Source organism: Eubalaena glacialis, chromosome 6 (genome assembly GCF_028564815.1).
Source record: "Eubalaena glacialis isolate mEubGla1 chromosome 6, mEubGla1.1.hap2.+ XY, whole genome shotgun sequence".
NCBI classification, from domain to species: Eukaryota; Metazoa; Chordata; class Mammalia; order Artiodactyla; family Balaenidae; genus Eubalaena; species Eubalaena glacialis.
Window position 1 is genome coordinate 49,915,044 of NC_083721.1, and position 26,483 is coordinate 49,941,526.

A 26,483-nucleotide genomic window follows, 5' to 3' on the forward strand; every position below is an offset into this window, starting at 1 on the left:
ATTAACTATGAAAACCTAAAATATCATTTTTGATGTTTGTTTGTATCATAAGAATTTGAGAGGTAGCTCCATTACAAAGGTCTTTACCTATAGATTTTAGTCAGATGTAGTGGGACTACATCAAACTACAAAGCTTCTACACAGCAAAGGAAATCATCAACAAAATTAAAAGGCAACCAATTGAATGAGAGAAAATATTTGCAAGTCATATATCTGATAAGGGGTTAAAATCCAAAATATATAATGAACTCATACAACTCAATAGCAAAAAAACCCCAAACAATCTGACTGAAAAAAAGGCAGAGACACTGAAAAGACATTTTTCCAAGGAAAACATACAGATGGCCAACAGGTACACAAAAAGGTGGTCAACATTGCTACTCGTCACGGAAATGAAAATCAAAACCACTATGATATACCACCTCACGCCTATTAGAATGGCTATTATCAAAAAGAAAAGAAATAATGAGTATTGGCAAGGATGTGGTAACAAGGGAACTCTTGTGCACTTGTGCACTGTTGGTGGGAATGTAAACTGGTGCAGCCACTATGGAAAACAGAGCGTTCTCAAAAAAATTTTTTTAATGATCCAGCAACTCCACTTCTGGGTATTTATGCAAAGGAAAGGAAAACACTAATTAGAAAAAATATATATGCACTCCCATGTTAACTGCAGCATTATTCACAATAGCCAAGATATGGAAAAAACCTAAGTGTCCATCAATGGATGAATGAATATGTGATAAATAATATGTGATATATATACAATGGAATACTGTTCTGCCAAAAAAAAAAAAAAAAAGGAACGAAATCTTGCCATTTGCAACAACATGCCTTGAGGGCATTATGCTAAGCGAAATAAGCCAGAGAAAGACAAATACCGTATGACATAACTTAAAGGTGGAATCTTTAAAAAAAAAAAAAAAAAAAAGCTCATAGATACAGAGATCAGATTGGTAGTTGCCAGAAGCAGGGGGTGGACGAAATGACAGAAGGGGGTCAAAAGATATAAATTTCCAATTATAAAATAAATAAGCCATGAGGATATAATGTACAGCACATGGTGACTATTGTTAATAATACTGTATTGCATATTTAAGATCTATCGCATAGATCTTAAAAGTCCTCATCACACACAAATTTTTGTAACTTTGTATGGGAATGGATGTTAACTTGACTTATTGGGGGAATCATTTTGCAATATATCAAATATCGAATCATAATGTTGTGCACCTGAAATTAATATAATGTTGCACGTCATTTATACCTCTATTAAAGAAAAAGAAATTGAGAGGTAGCTCTGTTACCCAGGTCTTTATCTACAGATTATAGCACTATCTTTTATGAAATTATTTCCTCTTGAATCACAGGCCTTGGTTTCTTTAAATAGCTAATGTTATATTATTCCACAATAACTTATTAAAATTTCCTAATTAGGAATATCAGTATATTTATTTTTATATATTATATATGCCTTACATATTCTTACTACTTATAGTAGCTTCCTAATCATTAGATTCATTATTATAACATACAGTTGTGGATTCTGTACATGGGTATCTGGGGAGTCCAACTAAAGTTACTTCAATCTCATCTTCAGTCTTGAAACACAGGTTTCCTCTTCCCCAGTTCATTTCTGAAGTGCTATTTGTATATATTGTTTTTGTTCATTCTTCTCATAATTCATTCTCTAAAGAGACTATTCTCTGTTGCTTATTATTTGTTCTCTTAATGTTATTTATTCTGAAAGGTTTTTATTTGGAAAGAGAATGAGAAACTTGTCTGAGTCTCTACAAATTATAGGTCCATTTTCCAATCCACATTGCCTTACTCAGATAAGAAACAGCATAAAAAAATCTCTCTTAATCCCTATGCAAAACCATTTTACATGTTTGTGTGCAACACTAAAAATTTTCCTTATACTTCTTTACTTACAGTTTCTATTTTCATCCATTTTTATATATCAAAAATATTGCTATCAAAACTACTTTTGTTAATCCCAAGAAATTGCCATGAGTCCCTTCATATTACTTGAAGTCATTAAAACAACAGTATAAAAATTGTATATTTTAAGTGTTATAAAACATTTTAACTCCTTTTGAAGCTGCTAAAAAAAGTGTTAAATTGAAACATATTATTAACCTTATTTTTACATAAATTCTACACTGGAAAAAATTATGAAAGACTAATTGCAGAAATATCTCAGAATTTTTGTTGACCAATTATTTTATACTCAAAATTACAGTGAAAAGAGGTCAAAAGACAATGATAGCTTACCTTGAAATGGGATCTTAATATACTTTGTCGTGAACTAAAGGAAAAATAAAAAAGCAAAATACGAGTTACCACTCAAGATGTGTTACTATTCAAATTTTTCAAAATTTTTTTCTTTTTTAAACCACAAGTACATAATCAAAGTCTATACTAAAAGTCTTAAGCCTTTTTCTCAATAAACCAAAAAGATGTTTCACTGTAAAGACTTAGTTTTATGGAAGTTTAAGAACCCTGTGCAAGTAATTTAATTCTCAATATGCTCATTTATAAAAACCAGTAAGACTTTACTTAATATACTTTTCAAAAATGTTTCCTGAATATTTAAAAAAAAATAAGACAAAGTCCAGAAGAAACTGCCAAAAGACCTCACAGGGTGTCACTGACTTTGGTAAATAAATCACAAAGCAAGATTTGATCCTTAGCTTTGCTGACATTCCCAGCAGTCATTCTTCTTTGTTCCATGTTATAAATTCCCTTCTGACTAAGGATTCAGCAAGGTTCCTGCTCTTTCTGCTCCTTCTGTGACAAGATGCTAAATTTTCTCTAGGTATCTTTTGTATATATCTGACCTCCTTAAGTGTTGGTTTTAAAATAAAGTCTCAAGAGTTGTGGAGTACCTAAATCTTACATATACCACCTAAAATAGATGTCCTTTGAAGTTTGTCAAATTAATTCATGCCTATTTATTTATTACGTGGTTAGGTTTCTCTTTTGATCAATACATTTATGAAATTGTTGACCAAATCAGGGATACAGTCTGTGAGCACAAAATTGAAAATGGCCTTGGTACATGGGTACCTAAATTAACTACCAACAGAGTTCCAAATAAGTAGGACACAATGTTTGGTGAAACCACAGATTTAGTAAGACTCCATTTTATTTTATTTTTTTTGCTAATTTAAAAATTATTTCATACTGTAGTTTCACACATATAAAACTCACATTTCATAGTGTAAGTCAGCCACTTAAGCAAAATTTGAGCAAAAGGACAAATGAGTTAAAAGCTGAGCAAGGGGTTCAAATGTTGCCTCTCTTATCTCTACCACTTACACAAATAGTAAGTAAACTTAGGTAACATACTGAACCTCTCAGTTTTTGATAAGACCCTTAATCAAGGGGAGCTATTATCATTAGACACTAGCATCTGATTAAGTATGTTATCTAACTTGATTTATTCAAATACACCTTATTATTATGTCACCTTCACATAACTGCTATATATATTTGGTGTATATTTCCCCTTGCTAAATCCTTTCAGGCATGTTTCACTGGGTCTTTAATCTCATAAAATATATCTTAGCAATTGTAAATAACTAGTTATAGAAAATGAATATAAGGAGTGTTTGCTTTTGAGATTTTATAGTCATTACTATGAAATTACAAATTAGAAGTAGTGTATCTATATATCTTTGGCCTCTTTCTACATGATTGTTTCATTCTCCCACCATAAGCACCCTTGTCCTATCAAACCTTTCTGTTTGGCAAGGATCACATACTCATTTACACCTTTTTTGATGACTAAGCCAACATGTAATCTCTCCCAAAGGCAAAGCCCTATTTGCAGCAAAAACTGAATCCCCAGTTAAGAAAATCAGAAAGATGTTTTTGTGGCAATAAGGTAATCCCAAGTTCTCTAAAATCATACCATATCTACTTAAACTTAAAAATAAAGCTGAACATAAGAGCTATTTTATAGCTTCTTACAACAGCCAGTACAGTTCTTTGAACATAATATACACTTAATAAACATTTTTCCTACTATTAACAAAAGTGAGATCTAAAAAATTAAATGTGCAGCATTCTCTACACTAAAAAAAGGTAATAATAACTTAAATGTCCCACTATAGAAAAAAAAAAAAAAAACGGCTCTAACTTATGTAAGAGTTTCCCACTACAGGTATTTCTCTGGCTCAGCTAAACTGTAACTGTCATGACAGTGAGAACAATATCTCCAGTGTCCATAACAATATATAGCAGACACCCATTAAACATCTGGCAAATGACTAACTTTAATTCTCTAATATATTACCCCCCCAAAAAAAGAAGTTCTTTAATTTCTAAATTACAGAGCATGATGAACTCTGTCTGAAAAAGAATATATATTCACAGTTTTTTGAAAAACTTGAAAGTTTTAAGACTTTTACCCTTTTCCTGTTTTATATTATTCATAATATTTTTTAATTTTAAAATTGCTTACAATCTCTCCATAGCAACCTACCTGTTTTAATTTTTGCAGAATTCTTCTCAACCTTTCTTCACATGCATGTATTTTACCTGCATATATTTACTAAACTACTTTCCTATAATTAGACATTTAAGTTTTCTTATTTTAATCATAGTTTAAGTGTTCCAACAGACATGAGACAAATTTTTAAGACCTACTTTATGACATTTATTGAATATTTGCAGTACTTTATTATTTGTAGTAGCAAAATTCTGGGACAACTGAAATGTCCAATGGTCAGGAATTAAGGACAATCCAAATATTCCAAAATAGGTACATGAATTACATTAATTTAATATGATTATGGTGAGCTACAAAACAGTATGTATAATGCTATATCCTTTGGTTTTAAATATATATGTATAATATGAAGAATATGGAATGATATACACTGTAGAGTTAATGGTAATTGTCTCTGGATAGTCAAGATTACAGGTGTTTGTTAAATTGTTCCTTTACTCATTTGTAGTTTTTTGTTTGGTTTTGGTTTTTGCCCATAACAAGTCCACTGACCATATAATAGCATAATTAATACATTAATTAATGAAAACCCCTTGCTGAATATTTATATTAAATTCCCCCCCCCGGCTAATCAGTTATTGTCACATATTTAGGTTACCCAACATTTTGCCATTACAAAGAACTCAACAGAAAAAACTGGTTAAACCTGAATTTAAAATGAAAAAGCTATAAAATTGGGGGGGAAATTGTGAAAAGTGAACAAAATTCCTTAAAAGAAAATAATTGTAAAATCACTCTGGGCATAACAAAATTATTAATATCTGAAAACTAGTGATCAGAGAATATTCATTTTAAACAGAATTGCTGTGGTGCTTTCAATCAAAGCAATTTTAACTATATCACCAGCTACCGTTATTGGTACTTCCCAGAATTTGTACATGTTTACTCTACTGGGATTAGTTAGGTCTTCCCCCTGCATGGTCACCAAGTAAACATCTACTCTGTGTCTTAAATCATATGCTCTCCTCTCTATGAAGTCTTCCCTGATTCCTCCAGACAGAGGTACTCACTCCCATATGCACACTTCCTGTACATATTTTCATAGTACATTTTACTATAATGTAAATATCTATTTACATTTCTGCCTGTTTCATTAGACTACAAGTTCCTTGAAAGCAGAGATCATATCTTACCATTTTTATATTCCCTGCCTTATCCATAACAGAGTGAAATATTAACAAAACTTCTAGGAAAATACCTGAATTATAATCTGACATAGTCAATTCAATTCAACTAATGTTTAAAAGTGCCTATTTAGGTTTGAGCCATTTATGTAAAGTGTAAAGGGGAGTAAAAGCACAACTCTTCATCACAAGATGCTTAAAGGCTAATGGAGAGGTTTAGGCAAGAATACAAACAAAAACACACAGAATAAATCCTACAACAGATGTACAAACAAAGTGCTGTAAGTACATAGTAAAAGGAGAAGTTAATTATGGCTAGGAAGGAGAAATCAGGAAAAGGTTTTCTGGAAGAGGAAGTATTTCAGATAAGCCTTAAAAGATTTTAACAGGCAGAAAAACAGTGAGAAAATATAGAGAACTGAGCAAAATCCAATATGGCTTTCATATACAAAATGTGAGGAGTTAATACTGAAAAAAAGTGGAAAAATAGAATAGGAACTATTCCTGGAGATCCTTAAATAACAAGTTTGGGAATCTGGAGAACAATTTAAACCATCAAAATGAGATTTCTTCTTTTTGCTATTAACTATACCCTAAAGAAAAATTTACTTTACCATCAAGTAAGTTTTAGAGCCCAAAGAATATCAATGTTACATATGATTTTTTTCATACATAATCCTCATTAGAGTAGTCAGATTACAGATATGATTTTAGGGCATTCCTTTATGGTTTCAAGATTTCACAATTAAAGACATGTTTCAAAATAGGTATAATGACATATTCAAAATGTCCTATATAAAATTAATCTCAATTCTATTTTCATTTGCACTAAAAAAAGAGAAGACAATCTGAAAATACCTTGTCCAAAAAGCAAAGCTAAAAAAAAAAATTAAATATACTTACTGTAACACAACCTTTAGGAGCTCCTTTTACTTTACCAATATAAACAGAAGTAAATATAAAATCCAGTTGTAGATCCATCTCATTACTAGGTATAACACAGGAAATGTTTTCCATGACAGGATTATATGGACATAATTCAGATGAAGCCTAACAAGGAAAAAATGATAAAATGCATATAAACCTAAGTATTATATAAATGCTGACAATGATTTTCAAAGTCAAATACTTCTTTAAATTACTATTAATGAATCTGTGAAGGATTTTACACTGTTCTTACTGTGAAGAAATAGTTATCTAGATTTTTTTCCTTAAAAAGTATATGGTTGGACTTCCCTGGTGGTGCAGTGGTTAAGAATCTGCCTGTCAATGCAGGGGACACGGGTTCGAGCCCTGGTCCAGGAATATCCCACATGCCGCAGAGCAACTAAGCCCATGTGCCACAACTACTGAGCCCGCGTGCCACAACTACTGAAGCCTACTCGCCTAGAGCCAGTGCTCTGCAACAAGAGAAGCCACCGCAATGAGAAGCCTGCGCACAGCAACAAAGAGTAGCCCCCGCTCGCCGCAACTAGAGAAAGCCAGCGCGCAGCAATGAAGACCCAAAGCAGCCAAAATTAAATAAATTAAATATTTTTTTTTAAAAGTATATGTTTACTTTGAGAAAATTACTCTAAAATGCTGAATCCTAAATTAATTCCATAGGCCTAAGTTCCAGAAATACATCCTCCTCTGTATCAAAGCCATTTCAAAGTCAGTATTCTCTAATAGGCTTTATTCATTTTTAACTCAACAGAAATAAATTAAGATTTATATAATGTTTAGTTTAAAATGAGGTTTTAAATACATTATCTCTCTTAATCACCACAACCACCCCATGGGGCAAGTTTTTTTTTTTTCTTTTTGTATTTTATAAGTAGAGTTAATATATGTTTGGATTGGTTAAGTGACCTGCCCATGGTAATGCAGTTAGTAAGAAGCAAAACTAAGACAAATGCAGGTTTCTAACTCCAGGTCAAGGGTTATTTCAAGCACATAAAATTGCTTCCATAAACCAAGACAATGCTCTCAGCTATTGCACTTTTAGTGAGCAATGAAGGAATATAAGTGCCTAAGAACCGTCTGTTACATCAAATCTATATACTTTACTACATGCACTATGGCTGAGGATAGCCAACCAGCTGCCTAAAGCCTCAAAAATCATACCACTTCTGCTCAAAAAATTCACAACTCTGCTTTTAAATTACAATAGACTACCAGGCAGTATCAGCAGCAGCAATTTCCCACCATCTCTTTGGAGTTTTACACTGCTTTCAGATGACTTTTTCCACTCCACATTTGCCTAGCTGTTACACATTATCCCTCTTTAACCTTAACATCACTAATAACCAAATAAATTACTACTAGAGCAATTATGCATGTGTACTCACTCTCCTCCTACCTCTAGAAAATGTGATTAATCCTCACCTGAAACATGCACATTACTCATTATTTTTAACCCAGCTCACAATGCCATTTACCTGCGTAATAGAACTTCTTTATCATTCTCAGCTTTTATTGCTTACTGAACTCGTCTTCTCCCCTAAGTAAAAAAGGGGGAATCTAATCAACTACAGATGGTTCTAATCAGTCAAATAACTGCCTGTGTGTTTTAGGTGATAAAGTGAGAAGATGGATTAGAAAGAATTCCTTATTGGGCCTCACATTTGGTAAAGACTAACTGCCTCTTAAAAATGGTCAATCTATGTTTCTCATAACTTCATTTAAAATTGGAAACAAGGGAGGGCGTGGAGGTTTATTCTGCCTTATAGATTTTGGTAGATCTCTACATTATTTGCTGCTTCGCTGTGATCATATGCTGTCAGTTCTACAAGAGATGTCATTTTCCTTTAACACAGTCATTTCATACTGTATTGTCAATTTATATACTGCCAAGGGAACTGTAATTCATTTAGAATTTTGAATTCATTATCAACACTGTTTTAATTACAAATACAACTAAGCCATCAAGTAGGCTATTGGCGCAACTGGGCAACAACTGTTACATTTTAACAAAAATTCAGAACACAATTCCTGAGGTAATCTCTCCATGGAGTACCAAATGCAACAGAAACACTGGTGAGGTACTTCCTTGGTGGTCCATTGATAAAGAATCCACCTTACAATGCAGGGGACTCAGGTTCGACCCCTGGTCAGGGAACTGAGATCCCACATGCCGCAGGGCAACTAAGCCCGCACACCACAACTAGTGAGCTCACGAGCCTCAACTAGAGAGCTCACGTGCCGCAAACTACAGAACCCACGCACCCTGTACCCTACGCACCACAATTAGAGAAGAGAAAACCCGCACACCACAACTAGAGAAGTTCACGCGCCACCATGAAAGATCCCGCATGCCTCAATGAAGATGACGCAAATAAGACCCAACGCAGCCATAAATAAATAAATAAATAATAAATTTTTTAAAAAAAAGAAAGAAACACCCGTGAAACACTAATCAGCCCATCAGACTGTTTTCATGGAACTGACCAAATTCTTCACCACACTCTATAGAATAACAGCCTCTGACATTATTCAAAAACAACCAACAGAAGTTAACCATAATTCTGCACTGGTGGTCTACCGATAATCATTGCTTTAAAATAGGATAATCAGAGCTGATAATATGAATGAATACTGACAATAAATAACTTGAACCTTACTTTAGAGTTATATGTATGTCAAAACACCACTGGCTGACATTAAACCAACAGACACTTCCACTTACTATTTTCTATAAGAGGAAGAGACAAAGCACTTACCAAACTGATAGGTTTGTAACACTGTTCTAAATGCTTTCATATGTTGTTTCACTTAATACTCAAAAAATAATCTTGTGAATTAGGTGTTATTATCCTCATTTAGCATATAAGGAAACTCAGGCTAAGGAAGTTAAGGGACTTGCCCAAATGACAGAGTCAGTATTTGAACACAGATCTGTGTATCTCCAGAAGTCAGGTTCTTTCCTCTATCATGCTGCCTTAATAGCATGTGAGGAAAAGGAATAATTCCAAGTCACCATTGTACTGTAAGACCAGACAAATACTGGAAACTGTTTAATTCTAGAAAATGTTTTGATAAAGTACTTAAATGTCCAATGAGAACCATAAGAGAAGAATAAATATTCAATTCAGAATATTTAGACTGAAAAAATAAAAATGGCCAGAAGAAAAATGGTATTAAGCCTTTCACTTCAAATAAAGACAACTACATACTTCCCTCAAACTAATATGAAAGTTGTCTCAAAATTCAAACTAAGAAAATTCATAATTTTTATATAATATTCTGCTTGACGGAAACAAAAAATAGTCATTAGCCAATAGTGTATATTTCACTGTTAATCTGTGAGAAGACAGAAATAAATTACCTGTACAGATTCACATGTAATCAGTGGTAGTTCTGACATTGCTGGCTCAGAAGTACTCTCACTTTCATTAGAGATGGCATGATCTTGCTTAGGTTGTAATTTAAGAATTTCTGAACTTTTATGTTCAACGGGTCCTTCTTCATCACTGGAAACAACAACTAAAAAGGTAAAATGTATTTTTTAAATGTGTCACAATAATCATATATAAAAAGAGAACTTTGTAATTCGTGCAATATATCTTTCATAAACCCACTGAACTGAATCATCTAACTTTATTCAATTTAGAAACTGGCTTATCATTCATTATCTAATTTATACTAGTCGCATTCAATGTTTCCACGTCAGCACTGTTATTTGGCAGTTACCTGCAACCTTACCTTCTGGAGGACGAAGATATTTAAAAATGGATAGAGCCATGAGGAGAACTTAGGACCAAATTCTAGTTCTAATAATGTATTATGCCATCATTCTAAATTGTACTTTAAATCCTGTTACATTAGTTGCTTTTAGGAGGGGAAAATGGATGGCTAGGAAAAGATGCGGGAGACCAGTCACTGGATATCCTTTAGAACCTTTTTTGTACCATGTGACTGCATCAAATACTGGAAAATTAAAAATCAAAATTAATTAATTAATTAAATCAAAATTAATGACAATAAACAGCACTTAAACGCTCTGTACTTCAGCTTAATCAACCAAAATGACAATAATAATGGTCCTTACAGAAACTTATAAAAAACTACTGATGAGATTACAGTACACTAATCTAAAAAAAAATTACTTCTGCTTCCAAGTATTCCATTCTTTACCTAAATCAATATTACAAAATAAATGAAGTCCCAGAACCCCAAGTCTTTTTTTTTCTGAAGTTAATATATTCCACAATAACGTAATAAATAACTTATTGCCTAGCAAAATTTGTTTGAGAGGAGAAAGAAAACAACTAAGTAGAGGAGAGAAAATTATTATCCTCATGTTACTTACTTGGTTCAGCAGAGATAAATGATTGGTTCCCTTCACTATGTTCACTTAAAACAGGTTTTTCTATCGTGTTCAATTCATTCTCATCCTTCTCGACCACAGGACAATTCCCCACAGTATCAGTAGGAATAGAGCTCTCAAAAGTTTTAGTGGTTGAACATTCAGAGGTGATTTGGGAAGCAGCACTCAAAGCCAACTCCTGACTACAAAGTGAGGATAGTTTAGTAAAATCACTTTCTATGGGTTCAAGCATAATTTCTTCAAGCAGCTTTGGGTCCTCCTGATAGTTTTCACTTGACTTTTCCAACTCAGTGGATACTGTTGGGTCATTTTCTTGTTCTTTCTGAACATAAATAAATGCATACAAAAATTAGCATTTTTCAAATTTGGCATAAAGAGTTTTTTTAAGTTTAAATTCCTAAAGAAGAATATAAAAGTAAAAAGATTATATCATTTCTATAACTATAGGGGTAGAAACTACTCAATTATACTACATTACTCTTGCCAGTGTCTCTCAAATATATAGAGTTTGGTCTGTACAATCAGATGCCTAAACATTTTTCAAAAGGATGGGAAAGAGAAACTCCCATATTTACAAGTGGCTCAGAGGTCTCCCACAGTCTTGTCAACTTTAAATGAGAGGAATTTTTTTTACAGTTTTATTTTGCAAAAGAGGCCATTTGACATCATATGACTTTAGTAACAAAAAAGCAAAAAAAATAAAAACTTAAGAGGGTAACAATATGAAAAATTATGAAAATCAATCACTGCCTTCACATCTCTATTACTGTATAAATCTAAATCATGTTTATAATTATAACTCAAAGGCACAGCAAAGTCCTGAAATGCCTTGTGAATCAAAGGACTCAAAAAGCTGTCTCCTCATACTTTTATTGTTAACTGCATACTAAGTCTTTGAAAATAGGTAATGTATGCATTAATGTATGTATAGTAATTCTCTACAACAAATTCCCTAAACTCTGGAAAAAGAGAAGTCTATAGAAATTGGAAGTAAATTACTACTGATAAAATAAGTCAGGTAATTTCACAGAGCAAGTGAAAAAGCAATTGACTGGACAGTATGAATAGTATTTGGTTATAATAAGGGGGGGGGAAGGAAACAGGTCTGAAGGACATACATCAAACTACTAACTAAGGGCTGGTTATCGGAAGAGAAATACTTTTAACTTTTTTACTTGTTCATAATACAGTCAGCCCTCTGTATGCACAGGTTCCACCAACCGCAGGTTCCACCAACTGCAAATGGTAAATATGTCCAGAAAAATAATTCCAGAAATTTACAAAAGGCAAAACTTGTATCTGCCATGCAGAGACAACTATTTACATAGCATTTACATTGTATTTATAGCCATTTACATAGCATTTACATTGTATTAGTTATTGTAAGTAATCTAGAGATGATTTAAAATATACAGGAAGATGTAGATTATATGCAAATATTATACCATTTTATATAAGGGATTTAAGCATCTGTGGATTTTGGTATGTGCAGGGTCCTGGAACAAATACTATGCAGATACTGAGTGATGACTGTATTTGAAATTTGTTCCCATAACTGTATTACTACAAAAAAAAGTTGTATTTAAAGTATTTTTTAAAAAATAAACAGAATCAAAAAAATAGGCAGGGCTTCCCTGGTGGCGCAGTGGTTGACAGTCTGCCTGACAATGCGGGGCACGCTGGTTCGAGCCCTGGTCTGGGAGGATCCCACGTGCCGCGGAGCGACTGGGCCCGTGAGCCACAACTGCTGAGCCTGCGCGTCTGGAGCCTGTGCTCTGCGACAAGAGAGGCCGCGATAGTGAGAGGCCCGCGCACCGCAATGAAGAGTGGCCCCCACTTGCCGCAGCTGGGGGGAGCCCTCGCACAGAAACGAAGACCCAGCACAGCCATAAATAAATAAATAAATAAATAAATAAATAAATAAATAAATAAATAAATAAATAAGTGAAAATTTAAAAAAAAAAATAGGCAAAGAAAAGAAAGAAATATGATGATAAAAGCAGAAAGCCAGGAGAACATTATTTGGCCACAGTCAATTCATTTTTATCATCGCACAAATTATTTCATATGACATCTAAATACCTCTACTTACTGTCTGCTCTGCTGACTTATACAAAGAAGTAGGATTAAGAGAACCAGGTAAATTACTTCTAAGCCTTTGTTTTCTCTTCCTGGAAATCAGAGTGGGTTCCATTTTTGAATCAGAATATGTATTATCCTTGTTTCTGCTCCCCTCTTCAAGATGATCACAACCTCTACTTCCCCTATTGAGGTCTTAAAAAACAGAAGAGACATAAATATGGCCAAAAAGTAAAGAAAGAATCCCATTTAGAAGAGCTCAAATAAAATCATCAAAATTACTATACTACTTTCAAAGCTAGTTTTTTCATAGTCCACTGCTAAATTCTCATACTGACATGGATGAATATAAAGACATATCCCATTTTCAACTGCATACACAAAGCAAATGTTCATTGTACAAAAAATATAAGATATGGGAAAAATATTAAAAGGTAGTATTCTTTAGTAACCAAAGCAAAGCAACCAAACCATGTTTTTCCTTTTCACATAACTGCATTTTACTATGCTACAAAAAAAAAGTCTTAATAAAATTTTGAAAGTTAGTCTCTTAAAATGTTTTTTAAATTCACTGTGATTTTAGAAATTACAACTAATTTAGCAATTAGTTGTCTTTTTTAAATGTAAGTTTTATATACACATATTTTTTAAATGAAAAGGGACAATAATTTGAAAGAGTAGAGTATTGATCACTGCTCTTTTAAAAGGAGCAAAAATACCTTTCCTCAGCAGGTGACTGTGATAAATAATCATTCATAAGGCTAACAAATTCCTTCACAGTTTCTTTTTTTAAAAAAATCAAGACCCTATAATTTTAAATCTCCAATAAATTTATTACCCTACAGAAAAGGAAGTACTCCCTTTTTTAAGTCAAAAAAGCATTATTTTGAAACCCATATCAAGTATTAACAAACCTGCTTAGTATTTCAGTTATCAAATATATGTGCTGTACAAAAATACCTTCCAAAAGGTTCTACCTAACTAACTGAGGGTTATCCTAACTAACTGAAGGTTATCCTGAATTATTTTGCTTTCTGAATCTACATCATACAAGTACCAACTCAGAGTTCACATAAAGCAAGTCCCAAAGCAGCTTGCTTGAATTCATAACTTAAAATCTAGGGGCTTCCCTGGTGGCGCAGTGGTTGAGAATCTGCCTGCCAATGCAGGGGACACGGGTTCAAGCCCTGGTCTGGGAAGATCCCACATGCTGCGGAGCAACTAGGCCCGTGAGCCACAACTACTGAGCCTGCGCGTCTGGAGCCTGTGCCCCGCAACGAGAGGCCGCGATAGTGAAAGGCCCGCGCACCGCGATGAAGAGTGGCCCCCGCTTGCCACAACTAGAGAAAGCCCTCGCACGAAACGAAGACCAACACAGCCAAAAATTAATTAATTAATTAATTAAAAATCCTTCCCTCTACTTTAAAAAAAAAAAAATCTATGTAACACTGAATGGCCTGACCTCTCCATTCACTCAAAGTTCTTCAACACTATACACCTTCTCTTCAAACTATTCTTGCTCTTACTCTAGCTTTATAAACATCTAATGACTAACATTCATAATTTCTCTTTGTCTTTGTTTAAAAGGCAGGCATGGGGACGGGACTGAGGGCAAAAACTCCAAGACTGTCAACAGTCTTCCAATTTCCAAAGACAACACTCTTAACTCCCTCCCCCCAGGAAAATAAACTACCCCCAAATTATCAACACAGTATTTTGAAAAGCACAATAAATTTTATTTGTAATTCTGTAAACTGTAAAGGTAGTCAAAGACAATTTCTACTTATAAATACCGTATCAAGCTATAATTTCTAAACATAAATGCTACAGCAAAACCTGAAGAGGGATTAGCTCAAGATGGCAAAGTAGAAGGATGTGAGCGCATCCCCTTTTTATGAAAACACCAAAATCACAACTAACTGCTGAACGACCAGGGACAAAAAAACGCTGGAACCTACCAAAAAAAGAATACCTTACATCCAAAGACAAAGAGGAGGCCACAGCAAGGTGGTAGGAGGGGAGCAACAGCAATAAACTCAAATCCTATACCCGCCAAGTGGGTGACCCAAAAGTGGAAAACAATTATACCACAGAAGTTATCCCACAGGAGTGAAAGTTCCGAGCCCCACATCAGGCTTCCCAGCCTGGGGGTCCAACAACAGAAGGAGCAGTCCCCAGAGAATCTAGCTTTGAAGGCTAGTGGGGTTTGATCAAAGGACGTCCACAGGACTGGGAGAAACAGAAACTCCACTCTTGGAGAGCACACGCAAAGTCTCGTGCACACCAGGATCCAGGGAAAAAAGGAGTGACACCATAAGAGACTGGGCCAGACCTCTCTGCTATTACTGAAGGGTGTCCTGTGGAGGCGGGTGGTGGCTGGGGCTCACTGTGGGGAAAAGGACACTGGAACCAGCAGTTCTGGGAAGTACCCACTGGCGGGAGCCCACCCGGAGGCCGCCATTAGCCCCACCAAACAGCTTGTAGGCTCCAGTACTGGGTCACCTCAGGCCAAACAACCAATAGGGTGAGAACCCAGCAACACCCACCATCAGACAAGCGGATTAAAGTTTTACTGAGCACAACCCTGCCCACCAGAAGGATGAGACCCACCTCCACCCACCACCAGTCCTTCCCATCAGGAACCTTGTAGAAGCCTCTTAAATAGCCTCACCCACCAGAGGGCAGACAGCAGAAGCAAGAAGAACTACAATCCTGCAGCCTGCGGAACGAAATCCACAATCACAGAAAATTAGATAAAATAAGGACTTCCCTGGTGGCGCAGTGGTTAAGAATCCGCCTGCCAATGCAGGGGAACGGGTTCAAGCCCTGGTCCGGGAAGACCCCACATGCCACAAAGCAACTAAACCCGTGTGCCACAACTATTGAGCCTACACTCTAGAGCCCGTGAGCCACAACTACTGAGCCCGCATGCCAAAACTACTGAAGCCCATATGGCTAGAGCCCATGCTCCGCAACAAGAGAAGCCACCGCAATGGGAAGCCCATGCACCGCAACGAAGAGTAGCCCCCCCTCGCCCCAACTAGAAAAAGCCTGTGCTCAGCAACAAAGACCGAATGCAGCCATAAATAAATTAATAAATACATACATACATACATTTATTTTTTAAAAAAAGAAAGAAAGAAAATTAGACAAAATGAAATGGCAAAAGTATATTTCCCAGATGAAGGAACAAGATAAAACCCCAGAAAAACAACTGAAGTGGAGATAAAAAACCTTCCAGAAAAAGAATTCAGAATAATGATACTGAAGAAGATGCAGGATCAAGGAAAAAGAATGGAGGCAAGGATGGAGAAGATGCAAGAAATGTTTAACAAAGACTTAGAAGAACTAAAGAACAAACAAACAGAGATGAACAATACAATAACTGAAATGAAAAATACACTAGAAGGAATCAATACCAGAATAACTGAGGTAGAAGAACAGATAAGTGACCTGGAAGACAGAATGGTGGAAATCACTGCCGCAGAACAGAATAAAGAAAAAAGAATGAAAAGAAATGACAGTCTAAGAGACCTCTGGGACAACATTAAACACACCAACATTCACACTATAGGGGTCCCAGAAGGAGAAGAGAGACAGAAAGGACCTGAGAAATAATTTGAAGAGATAATTGCTGAAAACTTCCCTAACATGGGAAAGGAAACATTCACCCAAGTCCAGGAAGAGCAGAGAGTCCCAGGCAGGATAAACCCAAGAAGAAACACACTGAGACACATAGTAATCAAACTGAAGAGAATTAAAGATAAAGAAAAAAATATTAAAAGTAACAAGGGAAATACGACAAGTAACATACAAGGGAACTCACATAAGGTTATCAGCTGACTTTTCGGCTGAAACTCTACAGGCCAGAAGGGAGTGGCACGATATATTAAAAGTGATGAAAGGGAAGAACCTACAACCAAGAATATTCTACCCAGCAAGACTCTCATTCAAAAGCTTCACAGACAAGCAAAAGCTACGACAGTTCAGCACCACCAGACCAGCTTTGCAACAAATGCTAAAGAAACTTCTCTAGGCAGGAAAGACACCAGCAACTTAAAACAACCTTGTACATATACAGACTACTATATCAAAACCTCATGGGAATAGCAAACCCAAAAACTACAATAGATACACTCACACACACACACAAAGAAAAAGAAAAAGCAACCCAAACACAACACTAAAGATGGTCATCAAACCAGAGGAAAAGAGAACAAGAGAGGAAGGGAAGAAAAAAGACCTACAAAAACAAACCCAAAACAATTAAGAAAATGGCAATAGGAACTTACATATCGATAATTACCTTAAATGTAAATGGACTAAATGCTCCAATCAAAAGACATAAAGACTGGCTGAATGGATACAAAAGCAAGACCCATACATATGCTGTCTGCAAGAAACCCACTTCAGACCTAGGGACACATATAGACTGAAAGTGAGAGGACGGAAAAAGGTATTCGATGCAAATGGAGATCAAAAGAAAGCTGCAGTAGCAATACTCATATCAGACAAAGTAGACTTTAAAATAAAGACTGTATAAGAGACAAAGAAGGACACTACATAATGATCAAGGGATCAATCCAAGAAGAAGATGTAACAATTGTAAATATATATGCACCCAACATAGGAGCACCTCAATATATAAGGCAAATGCTAACAGCCATGAAAGGGAAAATGTCAGTAACACAATAATACTGAGGACTTTAACACTCCACTTTCATCAATGGACACATAATCCAGACAGAAAATCAATAAGGAAACACAGGCCTTAAATGACACATTAGACCAGATGGACTTAACTAATATTTATAAAGCATTCCATCCAAAAGCAGCAGAATACACATTCTTGTCATGTGCACATGGAATATTCTCCAGGACTGACCACATGCTGGGCCACAGAGAGCCTTGGTAAATTTAAGAAAATTGAAATCATTATCAAGCATCTTTTCCGACCACAACGCTATGAGATCAGAAGTAAATTACAAGACAAAAACTGCAGGGAATTCCCTGGTGGCTCAGTGGATAAGAACCCGCATGCCAATGCAAGGGACATGGGTTCAAGCCCTGGTCCAGGAAGATCCCACATGCCGCGGAGCAACTAAGCCCACATGCCACAACTACTGAGCCTGTGCTCTAGAGCTCACGAGCCACAACTACTGAGCCTGTGTGCAACAACTACTAAAGCCCATGCACATAGAGCCCATGCTCCACAACAAGAGAAGCCCACGCACCACAACGAAGAGTAGCCCCCACTTGCCACAACTAGAGAAAGCCCGTGTGCAGCAACGAAGACCCAACACAGCCAAAAATAAATAAATAAATTTAAACGGAAGAAAAAAGAAAAAGAAAACAACTGTCAAAAACACAAACACACAGAGGCTAAACAATATGCTACTAAATAACCAATGGATCACTGAAGAAATCAAAGAGGAAATCAAAAAATACCTAGAGACAAATGAAAACAAAGCACAATGATCCAAAACCTATGGGATGCAGCAAAAGCAGTTCTAAGACAGAAGTTTATAGCAATACAAGTTTACCTCAGGAAACAAGAAAAATCTCAAATGAACAACCTAACCTTACACCTAAAGCAACTAGAGAAAGAAGAACAAGCAAAACCTAAAGCTAATAGAAGGAAAGAAATCATAAAGACCAGAGCAGAAATAAATGAAACAGAGACAAAGTAAACAATAGCAAAGATTAATGAAACTAAAAGCTGGTTCTTTGAGAAGATAAACAAAATTAATAAACCTTTAGCCAGACTCATCAAGAAAAAAAGGGAGGATTCAAACCAATAACATTAGAAATGAAAAAGGAGAAGTTACAACTGACACTACAGAAATACAAAGGATCATAAGAGAGCATCTATAGGGCAATAAAACAGACAACCTGGAAGAAATGGACAAATTCTTAGAAAGGTACACTCTCCCAAGACTGAACCAGGAAGAAATAGAAATTATGAACAGACCAATCACAAGTAACGAAATTCAAACTGTGATTTAAAAACTCCCAACAAACAAAAGTTCAGGACCAGATGGCTTCACAGGCGAATTCTATTCAACATTTAGAGAAGAGCTAACAGCTATGCTTCTGAAATTGTTCCAAAAAATTGCAGAGGAAGAAAAACTCCCAAATTCATTCTGTTACCAAAACCAGACAAATATACTACAAAAAAAAAAAGAAAATTACAGGCCAATATCATTGATGAATATAGATGCAAAAATCCTCAACAGAATACTAGCAATCCGAATCCAACAACACATTAAAAGGATCATACACCATGATCAAGTGGGATTTATCGCAGGGATGGAAGGATTTTTCAATGCCTGCAAATCAGTCAATATGATACACCACATCAACAAACTGAAGAATAAAAATCATATGATCATCTCATTAGATGCAGAAAAAGCTTTTGACAAAATTCAGCACCCATTTATGATAAAAACTCTCCAGAAAGTGGGCATAGAGGGAACATACCTCAACATATGGTCATATCATATATGACAAACCTACAGCTAACATCATACTCAACAGTGAAAAGCTAAAAGCATTTCCTCAAAGATCAGGAACAAGACAAGGATGTCCACTCTTGCCACTTTCAACATAGTTTTTGAAGTCCTAGCTACAGCAATCAGAGAAGAAAAAAAAATAAAAGGAATCCAAATTGGAAAAGAAGAAGTTAAATTTTCACTGTTTGCAGATGACATGATACTATACATAGAAAATCCTAAAGATGCTACCAGAAAACTACTGGAGCTCATCAATGAATCTGATAAACTTGCAGGTTACAAAATTAATACACAGAAATCTGTTGCATTTCTATACACTAACAATGAAAGATCAGAAAGAGAAATTCAAGAAACAATCCCATTTACCATCACATCAAAAAGAATAAAACACCTAGGAACAAACCTACCTAAGAAGACAAAAGACCTGTACTCCAAAAACTATAAGACACTGGTGAAAGAAATCAAAGACGACACAAACAGATCGAAAGATATACCATGTTCTTGGACTGGAAGAATCAATATTGTCAAAATGCTTATACTAACCAAGGCAATCTACAGATTCAGTGCAATCCCTATCAAATTACCAATGGCATTTTTCACATAACTAGAACAAAAAAATCTTAAAATTTGTATGGAGACACAAAAGACCCAGAATAGCCAAAGCAATCTTGAGAAAGAAAAATGGAGCTGGAGGAATCAGGCTCCCTGACTTCAGACTATACTACAAAGCTACAGTCATCAAAACAGTATGGTACTAGCACAAAAATAGAAATATAGATCAATGGAATAGGATAGAAAGCCCAGAAATAAACCCATGCACCTATGGTCAATTAATCCATGACAAAGGAGGCAAGACTATATAATGGAGAAAAGACAGTCTCTTCAATAAATGGTGCTAGGAAAACTGGACAGCTACATGTTAAAAAAATTAAATTAGAACATTCTTTAACACCATACACAAAAATAAATTCAAAATGGATTAAAGACCTAAATGTGAGACTGGACACTATAAAAACTTAGAGGAAAACATAGGATGAACACTCTCAGACATAAATCACGGCAGTATCTTTTTCGATCTGTCTCCCAGGGTAATGGAAATAAAAACAAAAATAAACAAATGAGACCTAATTAAACTCAAAAGTTTTTGCATAGCAAAGGAAGCCATAAACAAGAAGAAAAGACAACCCTCAGAATGGGAGAAAGTATTTGCAAATGATGTGACCAACAAGGGATTAGTCTCCAAAATTTACAAACAGCTCATGTGGCTTAATATCATCAAAACAAACAACCCAATCAAAAATGGGCAGAAGACCTAAATAGACATTTCTCCAAAGAAGACATACAGATGAGCAAGAGGCACATGAAAAGATGTTCAACATTGATAATTATTAGAGAAATGCAAATTAAAAGTACAATGAGATGTCACCTCACACCAGTCAGAATGGCGATCATGAAAAAATCCACAAACAATAAATGCTGGAGAGGGTGTGGAGAGAAGGGAACCCTCCTACACTATTGGTGAGAATGTAAATTGGTGCAGCCACTACGGCGAACAGTATGGAAGTTCCCTAAGAAGCCAAAAATAGAGCTACCATATAGTCCTGCAATCCCACTCCTGGGCATATACCCAGAGTAAAATATGGTCCAAAAGGATATATGCACCCCAATATTCATTACAGCGCTGTTTACAATAGCCAAGACACGGAAACAACCTAAATGTCCATTGACAGAAGAATGGATAAAGAAGATGTGGTACATATATGCAATGGAATACTACTCAGCCATTAAAAAGAATGAAGTAATTGCCATTCACAGCAACATGGATGGACCTAGAGACTGTCATACTGAGTGAAGTAAGTCAGACAGAGAAAGAGAAATATGGTATGATATCGCTTATATGCAGAATCTAAAAAAAAAAAAAAATGATACAAATGAACTTATTTACAAAACAGAAACAGACTCACAGACTTAGAGAACAAACTTATGGTTACCGGGGAGGAAGGGTGTGGGTCGGGGAACAGTTAGGGAGTGTGGGACTGACATGTACACACTGCTGTATTTAAAATGGATAACCAACAAGGACCTACTGTACAGCACAGGGAACTCTCCTCAATATTCTGTAACAACCTAATTGGGAAAAGAATTTGAAAAATAATAGATATATGTATACATATAACTGAATCACTTTGTTGCATACCTGAAACTAGCACAACATTGTTAATCAGCTATAATAAATATAAAACTGAAAGTTAAAAAAAAACCTGATGAAAGAAATAGAGCTTAAAAAAAACTCTATTATACAGGAGTTTTCCTTCTAACAGTTTACTAATTGCACATGGGCCAAGACTATCGCATGGGAAACAGGAATAAATTTATTAGGTAGAGCTAGACATTGTAAAAACAAGACTCTACCTGATAACAAATACAATTTAACTTGCAAATATTACTAGCATATAAAATTAAAGAGGTAACAAATTCCTATAAAAAAAAGATGTTAAATATTTCCAATGTATTATATTCAAAAAAGCAAATTCTACAAGGCAAACTTAATGTACTACAAAAGAAAAGTACATCTAGTGTGGGGAATATAGTCAATAACTATGTAATATCTTTGTATGGTGACAGATCATAACTAGACTTATCGTGATCATTTTGAAATGTATAGAAATATTGAACTACTATGTCATGTGACAGGAACTAACATAATGTTGTAGGTCAATTATAATTCAAAAACAAAGAAACTCAGAAAAAGAGATAAGATTTGTGGTTATCAGAGGCAGGGGAGGCAGAATTGCAAGATGGCAGTCAACATGTACAAACTTCCTGTTATAAGATAAATAAGTTCTAGGGATGTAATGTATAACATGATAAATATAATTAACACTGCTGTGTGTTATATAGGAAAGTTGTTAGGAGAGTAAATCCTAAGAGTTCTCATCACAAGAAAAATTTTTTTTCTATTTCTTTAATTCTGTATCTATATGAGAAGGATGCTCACTAAATTCACTGTGATAATCATTTCATGATGTATGTAAGTCAAATCATTACGCTGTACACCTTAAACTTATACAGTGCTGTCAATTATATCTCAAAAGAACTGGAAGAAAAAACTGTTTACAATGGTATACCTGGGATTTAATTCAGAACTCTCATTAATTTATGGGCTCATGTTAAACAATTGGTATTAGACACAATTATCTATAGAATGAATATATGGTGAGTTTCAATAAAGTTTCAATAGCTAACTTTCTTAAAAACACTTTACTTAAGAGGAGAACCTTCAGGGATACTAAGAAACTATAAAGTGTTTCTTTTATCATGCATTTTTTTCCCTGCTGTAAGTCTAAAATTCCACTGTGACTTTGAAGGAATACTGAAGGGCACAAATTAGAAAGCTTTTTATTTAACTATTCCTACTCTACCCAGGAAAGCAATGAAGGTTTAACAGTGTCTCGATAGTATCTGAATTGAGCCCACTTGTACAAATATAAGCCTACTTATATTTTTATATTGTAATTAAAGATAATTATTTCTGGGATAAGGACAATTTGTAAAAAAAAAAAAAAATAAGTGTCCTTCATTATATGCAGATAGTACTTAGTGACCAATTGAAAGATGTCTACAGAGTCACAATACTTTAGAGATTGCCCTCATAAGAGCTGCAGCTGGTTTCTTGTATACATCAAAGATATTAGTCTAGTTTCCTTTTAGGTTTTCCTCCTCTATGAAAAAGACTATTTAAAATGTGAAAACAGCTGTGTTCCAAATGAAGTACAAAGAATTTTTACATAGTGTCATTGAAGGATCCCGTTTCTTGTGAATAATTTATAAAATCATTCAGAAAACAAAATACCTCAACTAGTTTGAAGCTATCAATAATCCAAGAGACACTTGAAGATGTTACTTTCTCATTTGACTAATGTATAAATTTGTTTTGGTGAAAACTTTTATAAATTATTTTACGATCTTTATAAGAAGAGACAAAAAGGAGAAAAGAAGTCAATTCATTAACCCGACAGGCAAGGAGGCCTACAGTGAATTTTCAGAAGTCTGGGATGTATTTACCTTTAAATTTGGGCTAATAGTGGCTTGTACTGGCATCCTCCTAGAGTCGAGAGAAATTCTAATGAATAAAGAATGTATTTCATAGTAGGAGGATAGACAGTGGGAAGCTAATAATAATAAAGTTAGCAGTAATATCATTTACTAGACATATCCATGGAAATGACATTTAGAAAGAGTCAAACTAACATTATAACTTTATAGCTATATGCCCAGCCCCAACAAAAAAAAAAAGAAAGAAAATAATAATATTCAAATTTAACTTCTGGATTTTGTAAATAAATCAAGAGATGTATACTACAGTATACAAATGGTAAATTTAGCAATTTTCTTTGTGTCGCTAAAAAATCTCTTTACTTTCATGTATAAATAAAGTTAGTTAAAAAAATATTATTAAAAATGCAACAGACAAAAATTCAATTGGCAACAGTTTTCTGAGGTTCACAAACCTTTAGGTTGAGTATCAGACATTACAAGAGAAATGCTATCATCGTCTCGTCGCTTTTCTTTAGTGTGTGCAGACTGCTTTGCATAATTATTGTCTGTTTGACTTGGTTGTGAACTCCTGCAAAACAAAATAATATTATACTCAATTCTTTTAAACACAAATGAATTTAGAAGCCAGCTGACATATATTCAAGATAAAAATAACAGGTTACAAATGGCATCCTATATAGCAGAGGCTGTGATCTGAACAGTAAAAAGAATATTAAAATATGACTTGAGAAATAAGTTCTCATTCCTGTTCTACCTTTAAATTCTCCATGTTTCTTTGGAAGGAAAAAACAAGATAAGCACAACACAGAATTGTGCACATGCAAAATGAACAAAGAATAACAGAAGTATTAAATACATCGAAGAGGTCTAAAAAGTAAAAATTCCACAAACACAAGTACATGATAATCACACTTATGTGTAATCAAAAAATAAGTCAAAGGTAATTGTTAATATGTTTCAAGCATGGTTCACATATCAAAAGTTATGTACAAAATAAAGTTTGGAGTGTAATTACAAATTTTACCTACAGAGAAAATAATTTAAAATATAACCTACTGGTTAAATACATAAAATATAATACTGTGTGAAAAACAAGTTTTGGATGATGAGCATAATATCACTATTAATGAAAACACAATACAATAGTAGTAGGGGATTTCAATACCTCACCCCACTTTCAGTAATCATTAGATCATCCAGACCAAAAATAAAAAAAATCAAAAAGGAAACATTGGATTGAACCATAAACTTGACCAAATAGACCTGACATGCATTTATAAAATATAAACACAGAACATTCTCCATAAGTCACATGATAGGCCACAATGCAAGTCTTAGCAAATTTAAGAAGACTAAAATCTACAAAATATCTTTCCCAACCAAACAGTATAAAATGAGAAATCAATAACAGGAGGAAAGCTGAAAAATTCACAAGTATATGGAGGTTAAACAATATGCTCCTGAAAACCAACTGGCCAAAGAAAAAATCAAAAGGAAGATCAAGAAATATCTTGAAACAAATGAAAATGTGAGCAAAAAATGTCAAAATCTATGGAATGTTCTATGAGGGAAGTTAATAGCAATAAACGCCTACATTAAAAAACAAGAAAGAACTCCAATAAACAACCTCACTTTACACCTCTTGGAACTAGAAAAAGAACAAATGAAGCCCAAACTAAGCACAAGGAAAGAAACAACAAAGATCAGAGCAGAAGTAAATAAAATAGAAATAAGAAAAACAACAGAAAAGATAAACAAAACTAAGAGCTAGTTTTTTTAAAAAATAAAGTTGACAAACCTTTAGCTACACGAACCAAGAAAAAAAAGACTCAAATAAATCAAAACAGATCATCAAGAAACTACAATAAGTAATTATATGCCAACAATATGGATAACCTAAGAGCTGGTTTTCTGGGGGCAAAAAACCTTTTAGCTAGACTAAGGGAAAAAAGAGAAGAAAAAGAGAGAAGACTTGTAAATAAAATCATAACAACTGGTAGCACAGAAATATGAAGTATCATAAGTGACTATCACAAACAATTGTACATCAAGTCATATAACCTAGAAGAAATGGACAAATATCTAGAAACATACAACCTACCAAACTGAATCATGAAGAAAAAGAAAATCTGAACAGATCAATAACAAGGAGACTGAATTAGTAATCAAAAACCTCCCAACACAGAGACGCCCAGGACCAAATGGTTTCACTGGTAATTCTACCAAGCAATTAAAGAAGAATTAATGCCAATCCTTCTCAAACTCTTTCAAAAATTTTAAGAGGAGGGAACACTTCTATACTCATTTTACAAGGCCATCACTACACTAATACCAAAGCCAGTTAAGAACACTACAGGAAAAGAAAACTATACACCAAATACCCCTGATGCATAGAGATGCAAAAATTCTCATCAAAGTATTAGGAAACCAAATTCCACAACACATGTTAAAAGGATCATACACCATGAGCAAGTGGGACTTATTCCAGAGATGCAAGAATGGTACAACATCCAAAAATCAATCAATGTGATAAACCACATTAACAAAATGAAAGATAAAAATCATCTGATCCCTCAAAAGACGCAGAAAAAGCATTTGACAAAATTCAACATCCTTTCATGATAAAACCCTCAAAAACCTGGGTATAGAAGGAACATACCACAACATAATAAAGGCCAATGCCACAAACCCACAGCTAACATCATATTAAACAGTGAAAAATTAAAAGCTTCACCTCTAAGATGAAGAACAAGACAAGGGTGCCCACTCTCACCACTCTTATTCAACGCAGTACTGGAAATCCTGGCTAGACAAATTAGACAAGAAAAAATAAATAAATAAAAGGCATCCAAATCAGAAAGGAAAAAGTAAAACTGTCATTA

At 34.6% G+C, this 26,483-nt stretch overlaps 1 protein-coding gene across 2 annotated transcripts in view; it reads right to left on the bottom strand.

The window, feature by feature from the left end:
- SENP7 (SUMO specific peptidase 7) overlaps positions 1–26,483 on the bottom strand; it is a 148,373-nt gene that overhangs the window by 27,164 nt on the left and 94,726 nt on the right. For both annotated transcript variants that reach the window (XM_061194127.1, XM_061194126.1), the window contains 6 exons: positions 24,054–24,169; positions 13,044–13,225; positions 10,934–11,273; positions 9,950–10,107; positions 6,547–6,693; positions 2,278–2,311 (listed from right to left, as the gene is read on the bottom strand). In XM_061194127.1, coding sequence (XP_061050110.1) covers positions 2,278–2,311; positions 6,547–6,693; positions 9,950–10,107; positions 10,934–11,273; positions 13,044–13,225; positions 24,054–24,169 — 977 coding nt within the window. The remainder of the gene's footprint in view (positions 1–2,277; positions 2,312–6,546; positions 6,694–9,949; positions 10,108–10,933; positions 11,274–13,043; positions 13,226–24,053; positions 24,170–26,483) is intronic.